Source organism: Lepidochelys olivacea, assembly GCF_965140295.1.
Source record: "Lepidochelys olivacea isolate rLepOli2 genome assembly, chromosome: 9".
NCBI classification, from domain to species: domain Eukaryota; kingdom Metazoa; phylum Chordata; order Testudines; family Cheloniidae; genus Lepidochelys; species Lepidochelys olivacea.
The window spans coordinates 24,932,091-24,951,414 of record NC_140419.1 but is presented as its reverse complement, the minus strand read 5'-3'; the positions used below and the strand labels follow the sequence as shown (position 1 = coordinate 24,951,414).

Below are 19,324 nucleotides of genomic sequence, written 5' to 3'. Positions count from 1 at the left end.
AGCTACAGCTCACTTCATCAGATGCATCCGATGAAGTAAGCTCACGAAAGCTTATGCTCAAATAAATTTGTTAGTCTCTAAGGTGCCACAAGTCCTCCTTTTCTTTATTAGTTTCTATGTTTTTTTTGCATCTTGAAATCTGGTACACTGTCATATACTGCTAATTGCAGGGGGAAGACCCTTAACATCTGATATGTATTTTGAAATTTTTAAAGACTTCTAGGGGTTTCATTTATTCTACGCCGCCTCCCACCCCCCACTTTTCTCTTTTTACATGTGCTTTAACTGATCGTTACTTTCCCTTGCCGCCCTCAAGCTCTTCCACTCCGCCTAGACAATTGTAGACAGTCCATTAAAAGCCACGCTCAGGACCTAGCAGTCTCCAGTTTCATTAGTCTCTCTTCTTTTCCTTTTCCTATCTGTAAGTTATCTAGCTGTACACAGAAGCAACAGCAGCACAACAGAGCCTCTACCTGCCGCTTGCCGGGGAGCTCAGCTCTGCAGCGGTTCGGTGCGTGGAGCCCGGCGCAGACAGCCCTCCCAAGCGTGGTCAGGCTCCCCTGGTTTGCCACTCACCGCTGGTTAGGCAGGTCTGTCCAAGTTGGAGGCACGGAGAGGCCCGCGCGCGCCTGTACTTGGGCTTTCAGGCGGGGGAGAGGGGTCTGGAGTGAGATGGCGCCTCCATCACGAGCGCTTGTTGCGAGAGGCACCCCGGCCCCTGGTCTAGCAGGCGCAGAGGCCCGGCGTAGGGGATTAATGAAGCCCGTCAGCCCAGACAGTGGGACCACCCTGAGAGACAAGGGAAACCTCTGCAATGAGGCATAGAAAGGCAGACGGGATGAAGGAAACAGGGCCAAGGGGAGACGGGGGGCGAGGGCTGAGGGGTTATGGTGCCAGGGCAGCTCCTCCCAGGACCCCAGCTAGAGGGAACGCCGAGAGGCTGGCAGCCGCGCTGTGCGCAGGCCGCTCGCCGACAGCCCTTCGGTCCGCTAAACCCAAACCAGCCGTTAACGTTCCCCACGCGGAGCCGAGCCGCTCGCGCCGCTGGGCCGAACGAGGGACTCCGCGCTCCTCCCCTTCAGTCCCCCCGCTGCAGGAGCGGAGCGGAACGGACCGCCTCGCCTCGTCTCGCCTGCCCCTCCGGAGGCGGCGGCGGCGGCGGCAGCAGCAGCAGGAGGAGGGAGCGGGGCGGTGCTGGGGCCGGCTCCTCCCAGTGGCGGGAGAGGGGGAGCGGAGGCGCACACGGGCAGGATTAGCTCATCTCGGCGGCGGCGGCGGCTCCTCGGCAGCCTCGTCCTGCTTCGGGCGCCCTCTCCTTGTCCCCGGCCGTGAGGCGCGGCGGCCCGTCCCCAGCCGGCTCCATGGCTCTGTGCAATGGAGAGGCCAAGGTCAGTGCCGCGGCGGGAGCCCCGGAGCGAGCGCGCTGCCCCTTTCCCCCTGCAGCCCGGGCCGCGCGGCCGCTCGCCCCAGGACACTCCCCACGCCGGGCCTGCCAGCCTCCTCCGGGGCGCTTTGTGCGCTCCGCGCCCAGGCCCTTCCTCGGGTTCCCGCCCAGGATCACCCGCAGCGAGACCGCCCCCAGCGCGGGGAGCTCGCTGCCACCCTGATGTGAGTCCCCGGCCGGACTCCCTGCAGCGGGAGGAAGCGCCGCCCGGGGCACATGGTACAGGCAGCGGGGGAGGGGGCATCGTGCCTGGCGCTCGCAACCTCCAGCGCAGGCAGCAGCACCGCTGGGGGAAGGGGGCAGTGGAGGGGACATTTGGCTGTAGCTGCCCTGCGCAGCGCCCGTGTCTTCCCCCGGCCGGGGCTTTGCATGATCGCTGTTGCCGCCTGCCCCCCACAGGTGCCCCATGAGGGCGGGGTAAAGGGGAGAAGGAGGAACACTGGTGCCCCCGCTGTGTTAGCTGCAGGTTGGGGGAAGCCGCGCAAGTGTCCAGCCGTTGAGCCTTTCCACTCTCCAGCCCAGGGATTTGGCATGAGAACAGTAGAGGTGCCAGCAGCACACCCACTCCCCGCCTGAGTGTGGTGGAGTCTGGGTGCCCCACGCAGTGGATGGGGGGAACAGCACACTTGCCTCCAGTGCTTTCCCCATGTTGCTGGCTTGAGGCAGGGGTCCCCATTGCTGGATTGAGTGTGGCTCCCAAGAGTCCTGGTCTTTTCCTTTCTCCATCCTTCCACTGGGGAAAAGAGCACAGATTTCCCCATCTCCAACCTTCCCAATATCTGTTTGCTCAATACCTTTGTACAAATGATAATCCCACAGTGCGGACAAAATAGTCTTTTCTCAGTTTTCTGAGCCAAAAGCTGCTGTTCCCTTAGCATAGCCAGTAGACTGAATAATATTCCTCCCAGCTCCTGGGGGAAGGGTACCTCTTGCTCTCCCAGTTTTTGTAGGTGGTGCCCAACCTGAATTTACAGTGAAGTTATGCTTTAGTCAGGCATAGGTTGTTGGATATGGTGCAGGGGTATCTATGGTTGCGGTTTAATGGCATGTGGGAGGCCAGACTAAATGCTTGGACCCTTCTGGCCTTTAACACTACGAATCTATGAAATAAAGCAGAAAACGTTGAATATAGTGGATGCTTTGTGATCCCTGGGGCTTAATGGGGAGGGGTAGTGTCTGGTATTTCATAGCCCATGATCTTCATGAAGGGATTGGGAATTAACTATCAGATTTTTATGAGCCCCCTGTACAGTACTGCCGCAAACCTCTGAATGTAAAGAGCTGCATGTGCCTGGTTCCTCTGCTGTTTCTATTACTCATAGGCCTTGAGGATGTATAGGGCAGGAGATTCACAGTGACTTCATTATAGCTCAATTCCAATTCAGAGGAGCTTTACTTCAGTTTACCTTTTTTTTATTTTTAACTAGCTTACTCGTTTCTGCCAAGTGTGTTAAAGCTATCACAAGCACATTAGCACTATATAATTAAAGTTTCCTTATTTCTTCTTTTTGATCCTTTAATTTTATTTTGTCTTAACTAGAAAACAAGACAGTTCTATTAATAATACTTTATATTTGTATAGTGCTTTGATCCTGAAGAATCCCATAATGCTTTAAAAATTTTGGTCCCAGTGCTGCAGCCAGTTCCATGTGAGAGATGCCTGTGGAGGCCCTGTTGACTTCTTTGGAGATCAGTGCTTTTGTATTTGCAGCAATGGGATGGGAGTGTGAGTTCTCATGATTGGAATGCCTTTTCTAATGATTCAGGACCACACTTCGACAATAAATAATATTCAGCGTAGCGTATTACAGACAGTAATTCATGAACTCAGGTAATGTACATAAGAGAGCTTAAGTTAAAATATATTTTACTTGGTTTTGTCTCTACTGATGGATTCACATTTATATACTTAAGTTTTAGGGGTATAACTATATTTGTTAGGGTGTGAGATTTTTGCTGACACAGGTACACCATTATAAAGGTACTTTATACTGGGACATCTTATTTTAGTTTCCAAACCAGAATAAGCTTTGCTGATGTAACTGTGTCCATACTAGGTTTGAGTATTTTTGCCACTTTATACCAGTGCAGATAAAGCAGCAAAAGTTTCTGCTGTAGACAGCCTCAAAGGGCATTGCTACGCTCCCCTCCCCTGCACATTCCTCTATTTCCTACTAGGGGTCACACCTAGTTTTTTGACAAAAATGGGCATTTTTCCAGTTTGCTCTTGCCAGCTGATGATCATTTGGCAAGAGCAAATGGGACAAATGCCCAGTTTTGCCAAAAAAGTTGGGATGGCTGGGACAGAGCTTAAAAAAGGGACTGTCCCAGGCAAAATGGGACATCTAGTCACCCTATGCAAGGCCCATCTTTTATCCCTTGTCTATGAGGAAATGAAGTATAGCATAGGATTAGGTAATGGTGGCCTGGGTCTGGGGAGGTAAGTGTGGGGTTGATTAATTTGTTGTATTAATGTTGTTGCTGGGTTAGTTGACTTGATCTGCGGTAACTGATGGGTCTGTTTCATTTATGAATATTTTAAAAAGATTTTCAATGGTGACAAGAACATTGGATAGGTGCTCTTCTATTGTACTATGTAAAAGTCCAGATACATTTTTTATAGCTTTCTTAACCAAAATAAAACCTACACTAGCTTGAAAAGACCGTCCAAAACTCAGTTTTGGCTTGTTTAAGCCCCTGATTTCAATAGGAGGTGTGGGTGTTAGAACCTGTGTTTAGTCAGGCAACTTATTTAGGCACCTGAATATAAATTCAAGTGCCAGAGTTTAGGCATTCAAGTATGAATTCTTTGGCCTGAGCTACTCAGATTTGCTGCTGAGTACTGCATAAACTTAAAACTGGGTTAATAGAAGTCTTGCAATATAGCGTATATGTATAAAATGTCTCTGCAACATTACACACTTTAACACTGTGTTGGGGTGTTTGTGTGTACGTATGTGTGTATATATTTATGAACATTATTCAGAAATTGAGAGAAGTTGATGAGTAAGACATTTGTAATTGATTTGTATATATATTTATGTACTTAAGCAGCAGTTCATGTTTTCTGCAAGGCTAGTTTACATTTAAAAAATTGACCACAATATTAATTAATAGAACAAAGACTGTTTCAGAACTGCCATGAGAGAGTTAATATAAGGCAGTTTGGGTAGGGGATCAAACTTCACAGGGCTGTAACTGATGATAATGTAATTTCAATATATTGATTCTGAATTTCAACTTTTGAATGTCTTAGGATTCAGAATTCTTAGATTTTTGTCTGTGAAACTGCCAGCAAATTCAAGTCATAAGACGACTATTTTGTAGAAGGGCAATGGGCCTGTTTGGCTGATAGCCCCAGATAACTGGACATTTTCCACATATGATATGGTATTTAATATGAACTCTTGTGTCTTAAATTAGTAGAATAGAAATATTTAATATCCCAAGAGAGATGAAAAGGCCCTGTTGTATTTTTGCTCTGTACTACCTCTTCACCCTCCCCATGCTTTTCTGTTTTATTAACTAAAGCTTCCTTTATCTAATTTGTATGTGAGATCTCTTATTTTTAGCCAAGATGTAAATCAATGAATAAGATTCTGTCCTAACTTAAACACACATGCAGTCCCATTGCTGTCATGGTGCCATATTTAGAATTAATATGTGAGTTAGACTAACTTAGATTTGCACCCCATTAGAGCTACGTACAGTTGCTTAATGAATTCAGAATTACCTGTCAAAGGCCTAAAGCTGCTTTTCTATTTTTTGCATGTATGTTAAATGCAAATACTACAGGAACATATATAAGAATGTAGGTTTTAAAGAGACATTATTAAGGGCACAAGATCAAACTATCCCAACACATGGGAAAATAAGAAGTATAGTAAGAGACCACTGGCTTAATCGGGAGATCTTCAACAACCTGAAACTCAAAAAGAGTCATACAAAAAGTGGAAACTAGGTCACATGACAAAGGATGAATATAAAAAAAACAACAGAAGCATGTAGGGACAGAATGGAAAAGGCCAAGGCAAAAAATGGGATTAAACTAGCTACGAACATAGAGAGTAACAAGAAAACATCTTATAAATACATTAGAAGTAAGAGGAACACCAAGGACAGGGTAGGCCCATTATTCAGTGAGGAGGGAAAGACAATAACAGAAAACGCAGCAATGGCCAGTGTTAAATAAATGCCTTTTTTGTTTCCATTTTCACAAAAACAGTTAGCAGTGATTGGATGACTAACATACTGAACATCAGTGTAAATGGTGCAGGATCTAAGGCTAAAATAGGGAAAGAACAAATTAAGAATTACTTAGTCAAGTTAGATTTCCTCAAGTCAGCAGGGCCAGATAAATACATCCTAGAATATTTAAGGAACTGGTTGAAGAGATCGCCGAGCCATTAGCAGTTATCTTTGAGAACTCATGGAGTTTAGAAGAGATCCCAAAGGACTGGAAAAGGGCAAATATAGTACCTATTTGTAAAGAATAAGGATAACGCAGGGAATTAGAGACTAGTCATCTTAACTTTGGTACACAGAAACATAATAGGGTAAATAATTAATTTGTAAGTACCTAGAAGAAAACAAAGTGGTAAGTAACTGTCAACATGAATTTGTCAAGAACAAATCATGTCAAACCAACCTAATATCTTTCTTTGGTAGGGTAACAAGTCTTGTGGATAAGGGGAAGCAACAGATGTGATGTATCTCTATTTTAGTAAGGCTTTTGATACTCTCTCATGTGAACGTCTCATAAACTAAAGAAATATAGCTTCGATGAACCTACTATAAGGTGGTGCACAACTGGTTGGAAAACTGTACTCTTGAGTAGTTATCAATGGTTCACTGTCAAGGTGAAAGGATACATTTGAGAGGTGTCCCATAGGTATTTGTCCTGAGTCCAGTTCTGTTCAATATCTTCATAAACGTTTTGGATAACGGCATAGAGAGTACACTTATGAAGTTTGTGGCTGATGCCAAGCTGGGAGGGGTTGCAAGTGCTTTAGAGGACAGAATTAGCAGTCAAAATAATCTTGACAAATTGGAGAAGTGGTCTGAAATAAATAGGATGAAATTCAATAAGGACAAATGCAAAGTACTACACATAGGAAGGAATAGCCAATTGCACAAATACAAAATGGGAAATGATAATCTAGGAAAGACTACTGCAGAAAAGGGATCTGGGGGTTACAATGAATCACAAAAAAATATGAATCATCAGTGTAATACTGTTTCAAAAAAAGTGAACATCATTCTGGGATGTATTAGCAGGTGTGTTGTGGGCAAAACACGAGAAGTAATTCTTCCACTCTGTTCAGCGTTGATAAGGCCTCAACTGAAATATTGTGTCCAGCTCTGGGCACCAAACTACAGGAAAGATGTGGACAAACTGAAGAAAGTCCAGAGAAAAGCAACAAAAATTATTAAAGATGTAGAAATGAGAAAAGATTAAAAAACTGGATTTATTTAGTCTGGAGAAGAGAAGACTGAGGGGGGACATAAGTCTTCAGATACATACAAGGTTGTTATAAAGAGGATGGTGATGAACTGTTATCCTTAATCACTGAGGACAGAACAAGAAATTATGGTCTTAAATTGCAGCAAGGGAAATGTAGGTTAGACATTAGGAAAAACTTCCTAAGTGTAAGGGTAGTTAAGCACTGGAAGAAATTACCTAGGAAGGTTGTGGAATCTGTAACTGGAGGTTTTTAAGAACAGGTAAGGCCAGGGATGCTTTAGTTAATACTTAGTCCTGCCTCAGAGCAGAGAACTGGACTAGATGAACTATTGAGGTCCCTTTTAGTCCTACATTTCTGTGATTCTAAGAATGACATTTTAACTCCAAAACTGCAGGAAATACAGATTTACATTCCCACCACAATTTAAATTCTAAACTGTGTTATTCTGAACTTGACTTCTAAATACATAATACTGAGCAAAGTAGAAGCATCGGATATTAAGCATCAGATGGGTTTTTTAGCTCCTAGGGAGGAAGGATGGCCTTGCAGGTAAAGCACTGAACTGGGACTTGGATGTGTTTGATTCAGTTCACATAGACTTGTTGTGTGATGTAGAGTGAGTCACTTAATCTCTCTATGCCTCAATTCCTCATTTTTAAAATGAGGATAATACTTCATTACCTCACAGGGAGCTATAGAAGTACCCAGATAGATGGACATCAGACTGATACTTCTTCTGCATGTTATCTGATCCAGAAGTCTTATCTGTGATCTTCCAAGACCTGTGCAGTTTGTCAGCAAGAAACAAAAGTTCTTGTTTGGGCCTCTGTGCATATGTTACCTATCTTCTTCCAGCAACAGCTGTTGTCTTCAACACTTTCTCTTGCGCTATATGTTGGTGTATGAACTCTTAATAATCTACTTCTCTTGTAATTTGTGTGTCCTGTCAAAAGAAGTTAAACTAGTACTGGTGTTTAAATTGATGGTTTGGGAGGGTAATTGTCATAGTTGGCCCAATCTGGCGCGACCACCACCCGGCCAATGATACCATCTTCACCTATGTCCAGATGGAGGATGATTGGTCATGCCACTCCCGGTTGGACCGAATTTATTTATCATGCTTCCATCTGGCACGGGCCCACACCTCCAGCATTTGGCCAGCCCCGTTCTCGGATCACCACTTGGTGACCATGATGGCCTTCCTCAGTTCGATGCGGCCAGGGCCGGCCTATTGGCATTTCAGCAACAGCTTGCTGGAGGATGTGGGTTTTGTGGCATCCTTCCGGGAGTTCTGGTGGGGGCAGCGGTGCGCCTTTCGCTCCACATGGCAGTGGTGGGATGTGGGGAAGGTGCATTTACGGCTGTTCTGCCGAGACTATACTTGGGGCACCAGCCGGTGGAGGGATGCGGTGATAGGGCAGTTGGAGCGGGAGGTCTTGGAGCTGGAGAGGTGTCTGGCCTCCGGCCCCAAGGATCCACCCCTCTGCACAGTGTACCAGGAGAAGCGGGAGGAGCTCTGGGCCCTGGAGGACCATCAGGCCCGGGGTGCCTTTGTTCAATCCTGCATCCGTCTCCTTCGGGAGATGGATCGTGGCTCCCACTTCTTCTATGCCCTGGAGAAAAAGAGGGGGGCCAAAAAGCATGTCATCTGACAGAGGATGATGCCCCCATCATGGATCCGGAGGAGATGAGTGGAAGGGCCAGGGCCTTCTATGTCAGCCTCTTCTCCCCGGACCTGACTGACGCAGGGTGCTCTGGACTTAACTTCCAACGGTCAGCGTGGGTGACTGAGACCGGCTGGAGCTGCCTCTTGCTTTTGCCAAGCTCTCAGAAGCCCTTTGTCTCATGCCCACCAACAAATCCCCGGGCACGGACGGGCTGATTGTGGAGTTGTACCGCATGTTCTGGGACGTCCTTGGCCCGGACCTCGGCACCATCTGGGCCAAGTCCCTGGAGAGCGGGGTCCTCCCTTTGTCATGCAGGCGAGCCGTACTCGCTTTACTGCTGAAGAAGGGGGACCTCCACGACCTTCGGCACTGGCATCCCGTCTCGCTCCTCAGCATGGACTACAAGGTCGTAGTGAAGGCCATCTCGCTGCAGGTTGGGTCCATGCTGGCGGACATGGTCCATCCTGACCAGACCTACACTGTCCTGGGCCGGACCGTCTTTGATAATCTGTACTTGGTCTGGGATCTCTTGGAGCTCGGGTGAAGGGATGGTGTTTCATTAGCCCGCCTGTCCCTGGACCAGGAGAAGGCATTCGACAGGATGGACCATGGTTATCTCCTGGGCACTCTGTGGGCGTTCGGCTTTGGGCCCCAGTTCGTGGGCTGTCTCCAGGTGCTGTACGCTAACGCGGAATGTCTGGTCAGGCTCAACTGGACCCTGACCGAGCTGGTCAGCTTTGGGCGGGGAATGCGGCAGGGATGCCCCATCTTGGATCAGGTGTACTCTCTGGTGATTGAGCCCTTCCTCTGTCTCCTCCGCCGGAGGTTGACAGGGTTGGTGCTTTGGGAGCCGGAGCTGTGGCTGGTGCTGTCAGCGTATGCCGACGTCGTGCTCCTCGTGGTCCAGGACTCAGGCGACCTGGTGGGGGTGGAGGCCTACCAAGCCATCTATTTGGTGCCTTCTTCACCCGGGTCAACTGGATCAAGAGTTCTGGCCTGGTGGTTGGGGATGGGTGGCAGGCAAGCTCCCTCCCACCCGTGCTTCAAGTGATCTGGTGGAGTGCGGGTCCACTGCTCTATCTTGGCGTTTACCTTTCTGCCACACATCCTTCTCCGCCGGAGAACTGGCAGGACTTGGAGGCCAGGGTGGGTGAGTGGCTGCAGAGATGGACAGAACTCCTCCGGTGCCTCTCCCTGCAGGGGAGGGCACTGGTACTGAACCAACTAGTCCTGTCCATGCTCTGGCACTGGCTCAACACCCTGAGCCCACCTCCGGAGATCTTGGCCTGGCTGCAGAGGGTCGCTCTGGAGTTCTTCAAGCCAGGACTGCACTGAGTCTCTGCAGGGGTCTTGAGTCTTCCCCTGGAGGAGGGAGGGCAGGGCCTCGTCTGCCTTCGCAGCCAGGTCCATGTCTTCCGCTTCCAGGCCCTGCAGAGACTCCTTTATGGTGTGGCGTGGAGCACGTTGGCACACACCTTCCTCCGCCGCCTCCAAGGGCTCCGATAAAACCAGCAGCTCTTTTTTCTCCACCTGAGGGGTCTTCCGTGAGACCTCTCCGAGCTGCCGGTCTTTTACCAGGACCTCCTCCAGACCTGGAAGTTGTTCTCAGCGACCAGGTCTGTTGTGGCCACTGAGGGGGGCAAACCTCCTCGCGGAGCCCCTGCTACACAGCCCCAACCTACGTGTGCAGGTGGCGGAGTCCCCCTCAGTGCGCCCTTGGTTGGTCCTGGCAGAAAACACCAGAACCAGAGACTTCCTGGACCACGACAAGGGGTACTAGGTAGATCCCCGTGTGCTCGGTTGACGCATGGGGCTCTCCACTCTCCTAACCCCCCTGCACTTACTCCAAGAGGTGGGGGTTGCCTTGTCGCCCACGTCTCTCATTTTCCTACAGCGGGCTATGCAAGAGGGAGCTCCTCACCTCGGGCCTATTGGACCTTTTTATCGGGCCCCTGTTCTCTGAGCTCCCCGGCTTCCCCACTCCCATACTTCGAGCCGGCTGCGTGGCCCTGCAGCCGGTTCGCTTCTGAACCGCAACCAGGGACCAACTGTACACACTCGTACTCCACACGTTGGATTTCCTCACCCTCGTGTCCTGCCCCAACACCAGATGGCGGGACTACTTACTACCCGTGCAGGGTACGGAGCCCCGGTGGACCAGCCTCTACTCCATCTTGGTCCCACAGCCTGCCGGGGATACCGGTTGGTGGCTCCTTCATGGAGCCATGAGCATGGGCATGTACCTAGCGCGGTTCAGCCCCATTCCTGAGGCCTGCCCCTTCTGTGGCATGAGGGAGAACCTGGGGCATGCTTACCTTGAATGCGCCAGGTTGCAGCTGAGGTTCTGGCTGCACTTTTCCCACACTTGTTCATTTTCACACAAACTGTTCGTGGCCGCACAAAGTTGTGAGACCTCCTCGTCAACCTCTTCCTGGCCCTAGCTAAGGTTGCCATTTATAACACCAGGAGGAGGATGCTGGACGAGGAGGTGCTCTACGACTGTGGGGGCCTATTTCTGGTCTTCCCTAGTCTCTTGGCTCTGGGCAGAATTCCACTGGGCAGTGTCCACTGGCTCCCTAGACACCTTTGAGGAGCGGTGGTCGCTGTCCGGGGTCCTCTGCTCGGTGTCTCCCCATCCGGTACCCTTGTTTTGAACCTCTGACCACCACTCCTGACCCTGTTTTTCATTAGTTGTCCCCAGTCTTCGTTTGGAACCCAGGTCCAGTGGTCCCTCCTGCTAGGCTGGGGGGGTAGGGAGGGGAGCCTTTAGAAGTGGGCGGGCTTGCGCCCACCCACCTCCCAGGATTTCCAGTAAGGCCTCACTACATTATGTACACACAATGTAACTTTAGTTATCTGGCCTAAGACTAAGAAACCATCTTACTAGCTGCTTCTTCTCAGAGGTGCAGTTACCACTTTAATTCCACCGGTGTTCTTATTAATGAGAGAAATTAAGTGACAGACTCCAACCTTGAAACAGTCTATAGAAAGTCTTAGCTTTTTTTCTTTGTCTTACTCTCTTTACAGGGGAATTCAAGCAACCACCAGCAAAGTTTACAGCTCTAGATTATTGAGCTATGATCACCGTACAACCTTCCTGTGCATCTTCCACTCTAAACTAATTCGGGGCTAGCTAGACTACAAGTAAAAGATGCTTCAGTGTTTATCTCAATTGTCTTTGGAATGTTGTGTTGCTGTAGAAGTTGAAGAACATTCTTGCCTCACAGTAGCAATACAAGGGAAATACAGTAGATAGAATCTTCACTCATAGGGAATACATCCCACGTGGGACCTGGAGGAGAGGAACTTTTCATATCCAAAATGGTAGCACTGTCTGTAGAGCTGAAGGGGAGATTCCCTTATTTGAAGGCTGCTGATGTCTGAAAGAGGACATAGTATTAATACCGTCTCTGTGTCTGGTCCCTTTCGTCTCTGTGAGGTTTGTTGCAGGCCATTGAACAAAGTAGCTTAGCTCTCTTGCTCTTGACAAGAGCTCTTTCACTTTTGCTTAACTATCAGTAAAAGTTTTTAAGTAATAAATACGTAGTATTGGTAATACATGTTTGATATACAGAGTGTTCAGTGATTTTAAGGGAAAGGTCACTGCACTGCAGTTATAATCCTGAATTGCAGTGGTCCCAATACACAAAGTACAGTAGAACCTTAGAGTTACAAACACCTTGGGGATGGAGGTTGTTCATAACTCTGAAATGTTCGCAACTCTGAACAAAACATTATGGTGGTTCTTTCAAAAGTTTACAGCTGAACATTGACTTAGTACAGCTTTGAAACTTTACTATGCAGAAGAAAAATGCTGCTTTTAACCATCTTAATTTAAATGAAACAAGCACAGAAACACTTTCCTTACCTTTTCAAATCTTTTTTTAAACTTTCCCTTTTTTTTTTTTAGTAGTTTAAAGTTTAACACAATACTGTACAGTATTTGCTTTTTTTGGTCTCTGCTGCCTGATTGCGTACTTCCGATTCCAAATGAGGTGTTTGTTGACCGGCCAGTTCGTAACTCTGGTGTTCGTAAGTCTGAGCTTATACTGTATTTTTCTCCCAGAATGACTCTGGAGCTACTATTTATGTAATTGGTTCATCTTTACAATTACTTTACAATTGTATAAATTGGCACTTACATGAAAACATAAAATGTTAAGGAGGGTTGCTGTCTGAATGAAGTTTTGGGTAATGTCTGCCTGAGAAATACGCTGAAAGGCTTCAGTTCTTCCTTCTCCCAATCTAAAATCAGCAAGGAACAGGTTTCTTAAGCTACATGTAATTAAAATGTCAAAAAAACTACCCTGAAACAAAAGTGACATGCAAACTGTTTGGAAAGTTTGGAATTGTGACTTCTGGCAAGCTTAGTAGATAGATCAGACTGAATAAGCATAGAATGTGAACTACCTTTTCACCTTCTATAGGTGGACACTTCTAGTCAGAGTTGAGAATACATAATGGGATGGGATGGGAAAAGTTGTATTGCTGCTGACTTTGGGTTGTCCTTTCAGTCTCTAGGGCTGTCAGTTCAGTACCTCTTTAATAGGGCTCAATTAATGCACTTTTAAAATTACTATATTCTGTTTTAGGCTTTTTATGAAACGCTATTTTTATGTTCTCTGAAATTCCACTGCTCCAAAAGCTGGAATGACGGTATTGATGGGTGGGTCATGTGTACCACTTTTACAAGTGGAAGGATGTGGTAGAAGTATCCTTTCTTCCCCAGGGTTTGGCATGGTGAGTGAGCAGATGTGGGTGGGGAGAAAACGGCTGCACCCTATATTAATCATTGGTAAAACTGTTATCCATGCAAATGGCACACATGGGTTACCATGTGGTGTTTAGGTTGCCTATAGCCTGCTATTTCATATATTACTGTATATAGTCTATAATAAGGCTTTTTCATTAAAATGTTTTTCCTTTGTAATGTAATGTAAATGTTCTACTTTACATCTTAAAGAATTCCTTTAAAGAACTTTCCACACCCGGTGGCTGAATTTGTGCCCTTAATAATTAACTTTCCAATCAGTGTTCTTTTTAAAGAGACTTGCTTTTGATTTGTTGTCTTGACTCTGCGCTAATAGTCTAACTGTTTTGATAAAGTGCTTATGTCAATAATGTTTGCAGCAGGAGAATGCTGGAGGAAATCTCCAGGATGGCCAATATCACTATGAGGGTGCAGTGGTAATACTCGATGCTGGAGCTCAGTATGGAAAAGTCATAGATCGTCGAGTACGAGAATTGTTTGTCCAATCTGAGATCTTTCCTTTGGAGACACCAGCCTTTGCAATCAAAGAGCAAGGATTCCGGTAGGCTCTTTTTTTTTTTTTTCCTTTTTTTTTAATTGCAAATAAATCTGTGGATCTCAGCAACAAAATTAGTTGATTCACTGTGGTGATAACACTGCTTATGTTATCTTTAATTTAACAGGGACACATGAGTTTCATTGGGGAAACTAGCACAAGGACTTGCCTAGTGCTTTCATTTACTACATATTCTGACATTTGGTTTAATTTTGTTAAAACATATTGATTTCCTAAGGTCACTTTCTGTTATGTAAGTCTTTTGAGGGGTAACTTTTTTGTATGTAAAATATTTGTGATAAGTCTAACATTAACCTTTGGATAGCCATTCAACAGGAAAATACATTTGGGTTTTTTAAAGTAATACTGGTGATAGTGAATAAGAAATCTTGCATCATTCCTTTTACAGAAAATTACATAACACTTAAATATTTGTAGTTCCATCAAAGAATTATATAACTTGGAAATGGTATGCTATATCATGCCAGACTCTTTCTGGGAGGTGAGTAAAATATTATCTGATAGTGCTTATTTAATAATTTTTTTTGGCAATTTGCTTAATGCTTTACACATTTGTTTTAGCTTTTTAAAAAAGAGCTTACAGATGTATGTCCTTTTCTCTTAAGGAAAAAATTGCTATCCCTGTCTTACAGATTTATACAAATCACTTGAGTATCTAGTATCATGGTACCATAATGCCAGGCCAGTAAAAATCCCAAGAATGCAGCACACACACATCCCACTACTGTACTGGAAGTAGCACACTACAGAAATTGCTTCGTTGAATTGCTTTTCTCTAGCCAATGACTGTAGTTGCTCTAGTAGAATGCCAGTATAACTTAATGAGTCTGTAAAAATCTGAATTCACTACACTTCTGTAGAAAACACAGGTGGCATGCTATAGTAGACATAACTGCACTATTGCATACCTAATATAGAAATGTACTCAACTCTTTCCCTTTTAGAATTGCAGCTGGAAAATACTTGTAAGTGCACTATCTTGTTTTAAGACCCCACAATCAAATCTTTGAAAAGTGGACACCTATTAAAGTCTATTTTAAAAAACTTTTTATTCATTAAATTAACTTAAAGAAAATGTTATATTGTTTCCAGTGTGGTATCTTAAAATTCACTATCTATGGTCTCAGTCCAGCATGGAACTGTGTGGGCTGTACGTGGGGTCCACAGGTATTGTGTTTCTTATCTTAAAGAAAATCTCCTTCCATCACACAACCTGATGTCTTTTCAGAACCTCTGTCATGAGATACAATAGTTGTGTTGTCAGCTACCAGGTTTGTGGCACTGCAAATAATTACTTTTTAAAACTTGGGAAAACACTTTCATTCAAAGGGTCGCTGTTCCAAGGCTGAGGAAGATCTACAATGTCAGGTTTATTGGTTGTTTTAGGTAACTGGTAACAGGATACAAAGCTTTCTACCTTTACAGACATTCATTTAAATCTGGATCATGTTAGCAATGATTGAAAGTAGTCACTTGTGGCTTTCTAATGATATTTGTTAAATTACTTGGTGGTTTTACTCTATTTCCACCACAATTGACACTCGGTCATCTAGGAACTAATCTGTCTTCCTTGCTGACATTCTCTGGATTGAATGGTCATAGAAGTTGTGCTGTCTTCACCTCTGAAGTTGGTCCCCTGTTGCAGAGGAGAGATATACTTGTTTGTGACTCTAAGTCGGGGAAATAAGCATGTGTCAATGCTGTTGCTTAAATTGTAATTATTCTGTGGCTATAGGGCATCTTAAAAGAGAGAAGAGCAAAACTTGCAAATTTGATCTTCAAGATGACAATGGATTTGTCTACCTTGCAAGATATTGGATGGGATTTTCAAAATTGCCTAAGTGAGTTTAGCACATAACTTGCTTAGATTTTCAAAAAAGATGCCATGCATCCACTATTAACAACAAGATGCCCACTCTCCAGCAGTGGAAAACTCATTTGTGGGAACAGTTGGTCTATAGGGATGTAAGTAAACTTGCTTCACTGTTCTTTGAATTCCCAGATGGGCAAATCATAGAAAGTTTCTGGATCAGTCTTTGGGCTTGTCTACATAGGAAGTTATACCATTGTAGGTATATGGCTATAACTCCCTGCATGGACACTTTTATTTTGGCATAAGCAACACAAGCTAAACCAGAAAAAGGCATTCTTGTATTGGAGTAAGGGCATGTCTGCACTTCCAGCTTTGGCTGATGCAGGTGACGTCCGCATAAAGCCGCTGCAGTTAGTATATTGCTTGTGCACGTGAATACTTGACTCCTTGCATCAGTGTTGCATGTGCTCACCATGAGTGCTTGTGTGGATGAACAATGCAGTGCACCCTGGGTAGGTATCCCAGTGTGCAACTTGCACATGCTGCCTTTTGGGAAGGATCGGAAATGCATGGTGTCTTTTGGGAAGGATCGGGAATGCATGGTGAGGCAGAAACAAGTCACATGGGCTGCCTGGGAGCAAAGGGTCCACTTCCCAGCATGCAACTTTCTCTATCCCATAATTCTATCTATATCCCATAATTTTTGTACCTTTTTAAAAAATCCCATGAACCTGTGGAGATCTTGTCGTCTGCCATCTCTGACAGATGCATGGAGCCTGCATAGCTCTGTGCTGTTGTCATAAGCATTGTAAGCACAGGATGCACGATCCTCCAGTATTTGCAGAGCCTCAAAAAGAACTGAATCAGTGGGGAACATGATGGTTTTGTGGGGAACAAATTGCTGTGGGACATAGTGAGAACCAATTCAAGGTTGTCGGTGGCATTCACAGAGCAGCTGCAGATGGTGGAGTGCTGCATCTGGGCCTGAGAAACAAGCACTGACTGGTGGGATCATACTGTAATACACGCTTGGGATGATGAGCAGTGGCTGCAGAATTTGGGATGTGTAAGCCACATTCCTGGATATGTGTGCTGAGCTCAACCCACTCCTCCAGCACAGGAAAACCAGAATGAGAGCTGCACTGTCAGTGGAAAAGCAAGTGGCGATCGCACTGTGGAAGGTTGCAAACCTGGGTTGCTACCGGTTAGTGTGAAATCATTTTGGAGTTGGAAAATCCATCGTGAAGGGTGTTGTCATGCAAGTAGGCAGGGCCATTAATAATCTCCTGCTATGCAAAACTGTGACTCTCTGCAATGTGTAGGATATAATGGATGGATTTGGAGCAGTGGGGCAGTAAATAGTGTGCATATCTCTATTTTGACACCAGACCAACCTGCCACTGTGTACATCACCAGAAAGGGCTACTTTTCTATGGTTATGTAAGCGATGGTGGATCGCTGGGGACGCTTCACCGCTATCTGTGTTGGCTGGTCAGGGAAGGTGCCTGACTCTCTCATCTTTAAGAACATAGGACTGTTGAGAAATCTGTAAACAGGGTCATTCCTTCATGACTGGCAGATTACCATTGGCAATGTTGAAATGCCAAAAGTGATCCTGGAGGACCCAACCTACCCCTTGCTCGCTCGCTAATGAAGCCATACACCGACCACCTCGACAGCACCAAGGAGAGATGCAGCTACCAGTTCAGCAGGGGCAAAATGATAGTTGAATGTGCTTTTGGTAGTTTGATGGGATTTCTGTCAGGTTTACTCGCAAGATTGGATATGAGTGGGGGGAAAAACCCCATCCCAGTAGTTATAGCTGCCTGCTGTGTCCTGCATATAATACCTGTGAAGCAAAGGGAGGAAAAGATGCCACTGGGATAGAGGGGAGAGGTTGCATGAAATGATGCATGTAGGGCAATGGCACTGAATACTGGCACCATTTTCCACAGGCGGTGCTAATTTTAGCTGATACTTCTGAGAGTAACAAAGGCACAGAGAGCACAGCTGCTGCTGGATTCCGAAGCTGCCTGGGCCCATGTGCTACTAGTCTGTTAACTTCAGCAAGCACCACTGCAGTAATCGTGAACTGGCATGGGAAAGTGTCCTACCACGGAGGAAAAAATAAGGCTGCCATCCTTAGAAAATTTTGGGAGAGGATTGCAGAATACCTCCGTAAAAGTTTCATTGAGATCTTTCAGGAGGGTTCAAGGGATATCCCTGTGCATATAAACAAAATGCTCCATATGACCTCCCCTGCCCAACTCTACAGGGGAACTAAAGCAGTTAACAACTGTGCCGCTCATTGTCTTACCACTATCTCTGTAGTACAAGTAAATTGATGAAAAGTCAGTAGTTGTGTAGTGTTAAGTTGGGGGTGCTATCGGTACATCCTTGTACTGGTAAATACATTTACACACTTACCCAAGTTTATTTCCCCTGCATCAGGCTAGCCTGTGCTTGACTGACTGGATTGTGGTGGAGTCTCAAACAGGTCCTGGCTTCCTGGACTGCCTGGTCGCATGTCCCTCCTCCGCCACCACAGCCTCATCCTTGCTATTCAAGGCAGAAGCCTGTGACTTTGACTCCTCAGCAGTGTCAGTGGTGGTCTTTGGGGAAGTGGGGGGAGGGGGGAGAAGGGGCGGTGTCTAAGACAAGTATGGCGTACAGCTCTTTGTAAAAGCCCTATGTCTGCAGCTTGGCAACAGATTGACTGTTGGCCTCCCTGCCTTTCTGATATGCTTGCTGCAGTTCCTTCACGTTCACACAGCACTGCTGCTGATTCCTGTCGTGCTTCTCCTACATCCCCTGGGCAATCTGCTCATAGATGTCCACATTTCTACGGCTTGTTCGTAGCTGTGCCTGCACAGTCTCTTCTCTCCACAGACCCAGGAAATCCAATATTTCCTGTCTGTTCTAGGCGAAAGCGTCACACAATGGAGAGCTGCTAGTGGGTGCTCACCAAGATGAACAATCAGGAAAAGACATTTCAAAAACTTGTGGGGTTTTAAAATGGGGGATGGGGCTTCCGGTCTGCATGACCATCTGGGCAGTGGATTCACAATTATGACCAAAGAGGTCAGTGTTGAAGGACTGCTGGAGGACTATTAGAGTTGACATAGTTAACACATTTTCGATATTCACTCTGCGTCGACCTCAGTACATAAATCCTGGCTCGACACTGCTTGGGGCAGTGGTGTTACTGCGTTGCTGTAACGAGGTGGGAGACAAATTTAAGGTAGCCACATGCAAATTACATTGATGCAAGGTGGCTAATGTTGACCTAACTTTGTAGTGTAGACCAAGCCTAAGAGTGTCCACACAGGGCATTAGATTGGTATAATTATAGCACTTTAAATTCATACCCTATGGATATATCTTAGTTTAGACAAGCCTTTAGATTCCAGGAAATTGGTTGCAGTTAGGGAATGGTCAAGAGTTAAGTGAGGGAAAAATGGTAGCCATGAATTTGGGTTTGATGATGAATCTGCCAGGGAAAAGATCTAGGCTTTTAATACTTCAACAAAATCAATAAAATAATTCTAGTTTCGTAAACCTGTTGTGTCCAACATAAGCACCAAACTGATTATTTAAAAAAATTCCAG

At 45.8% G+C, this 19,324-nt stretch overlaps 1 protein-coding gene across 2 annotated transcripts in view; it reads left to right on the top strand.

Moving 5' to 3' along the window:
- Positions 1–1,202: 1,202 nt before the first annotated feature.
- Positions 1,203–19,324, top strand: part of GMPS (guanine monophosphate synthase) — a 62,721-nt gene continuing 44,599 nt past the window's right edge. The window contains exons 1-2 of one of the 2 annotated variants that reach the window (XM_084639305.1): positions 1,203–1,388; positions 13,710–13,888. In XM_084639305.1, coding sequence (XP_084495431.1) covers positions 1,362–1,388; positions 13,710–13,888 — 206 coding nt within the window. In that variant the 5' untranslated portion in view covers positions 1,203–1,361. Of the gene's footprint in view, positions 1,389–13,706; positions 13,889–19,324 lie in introns of both variants that reach the window. The other variant, XM_084639304.1, reaches the window with a different exon arrangement.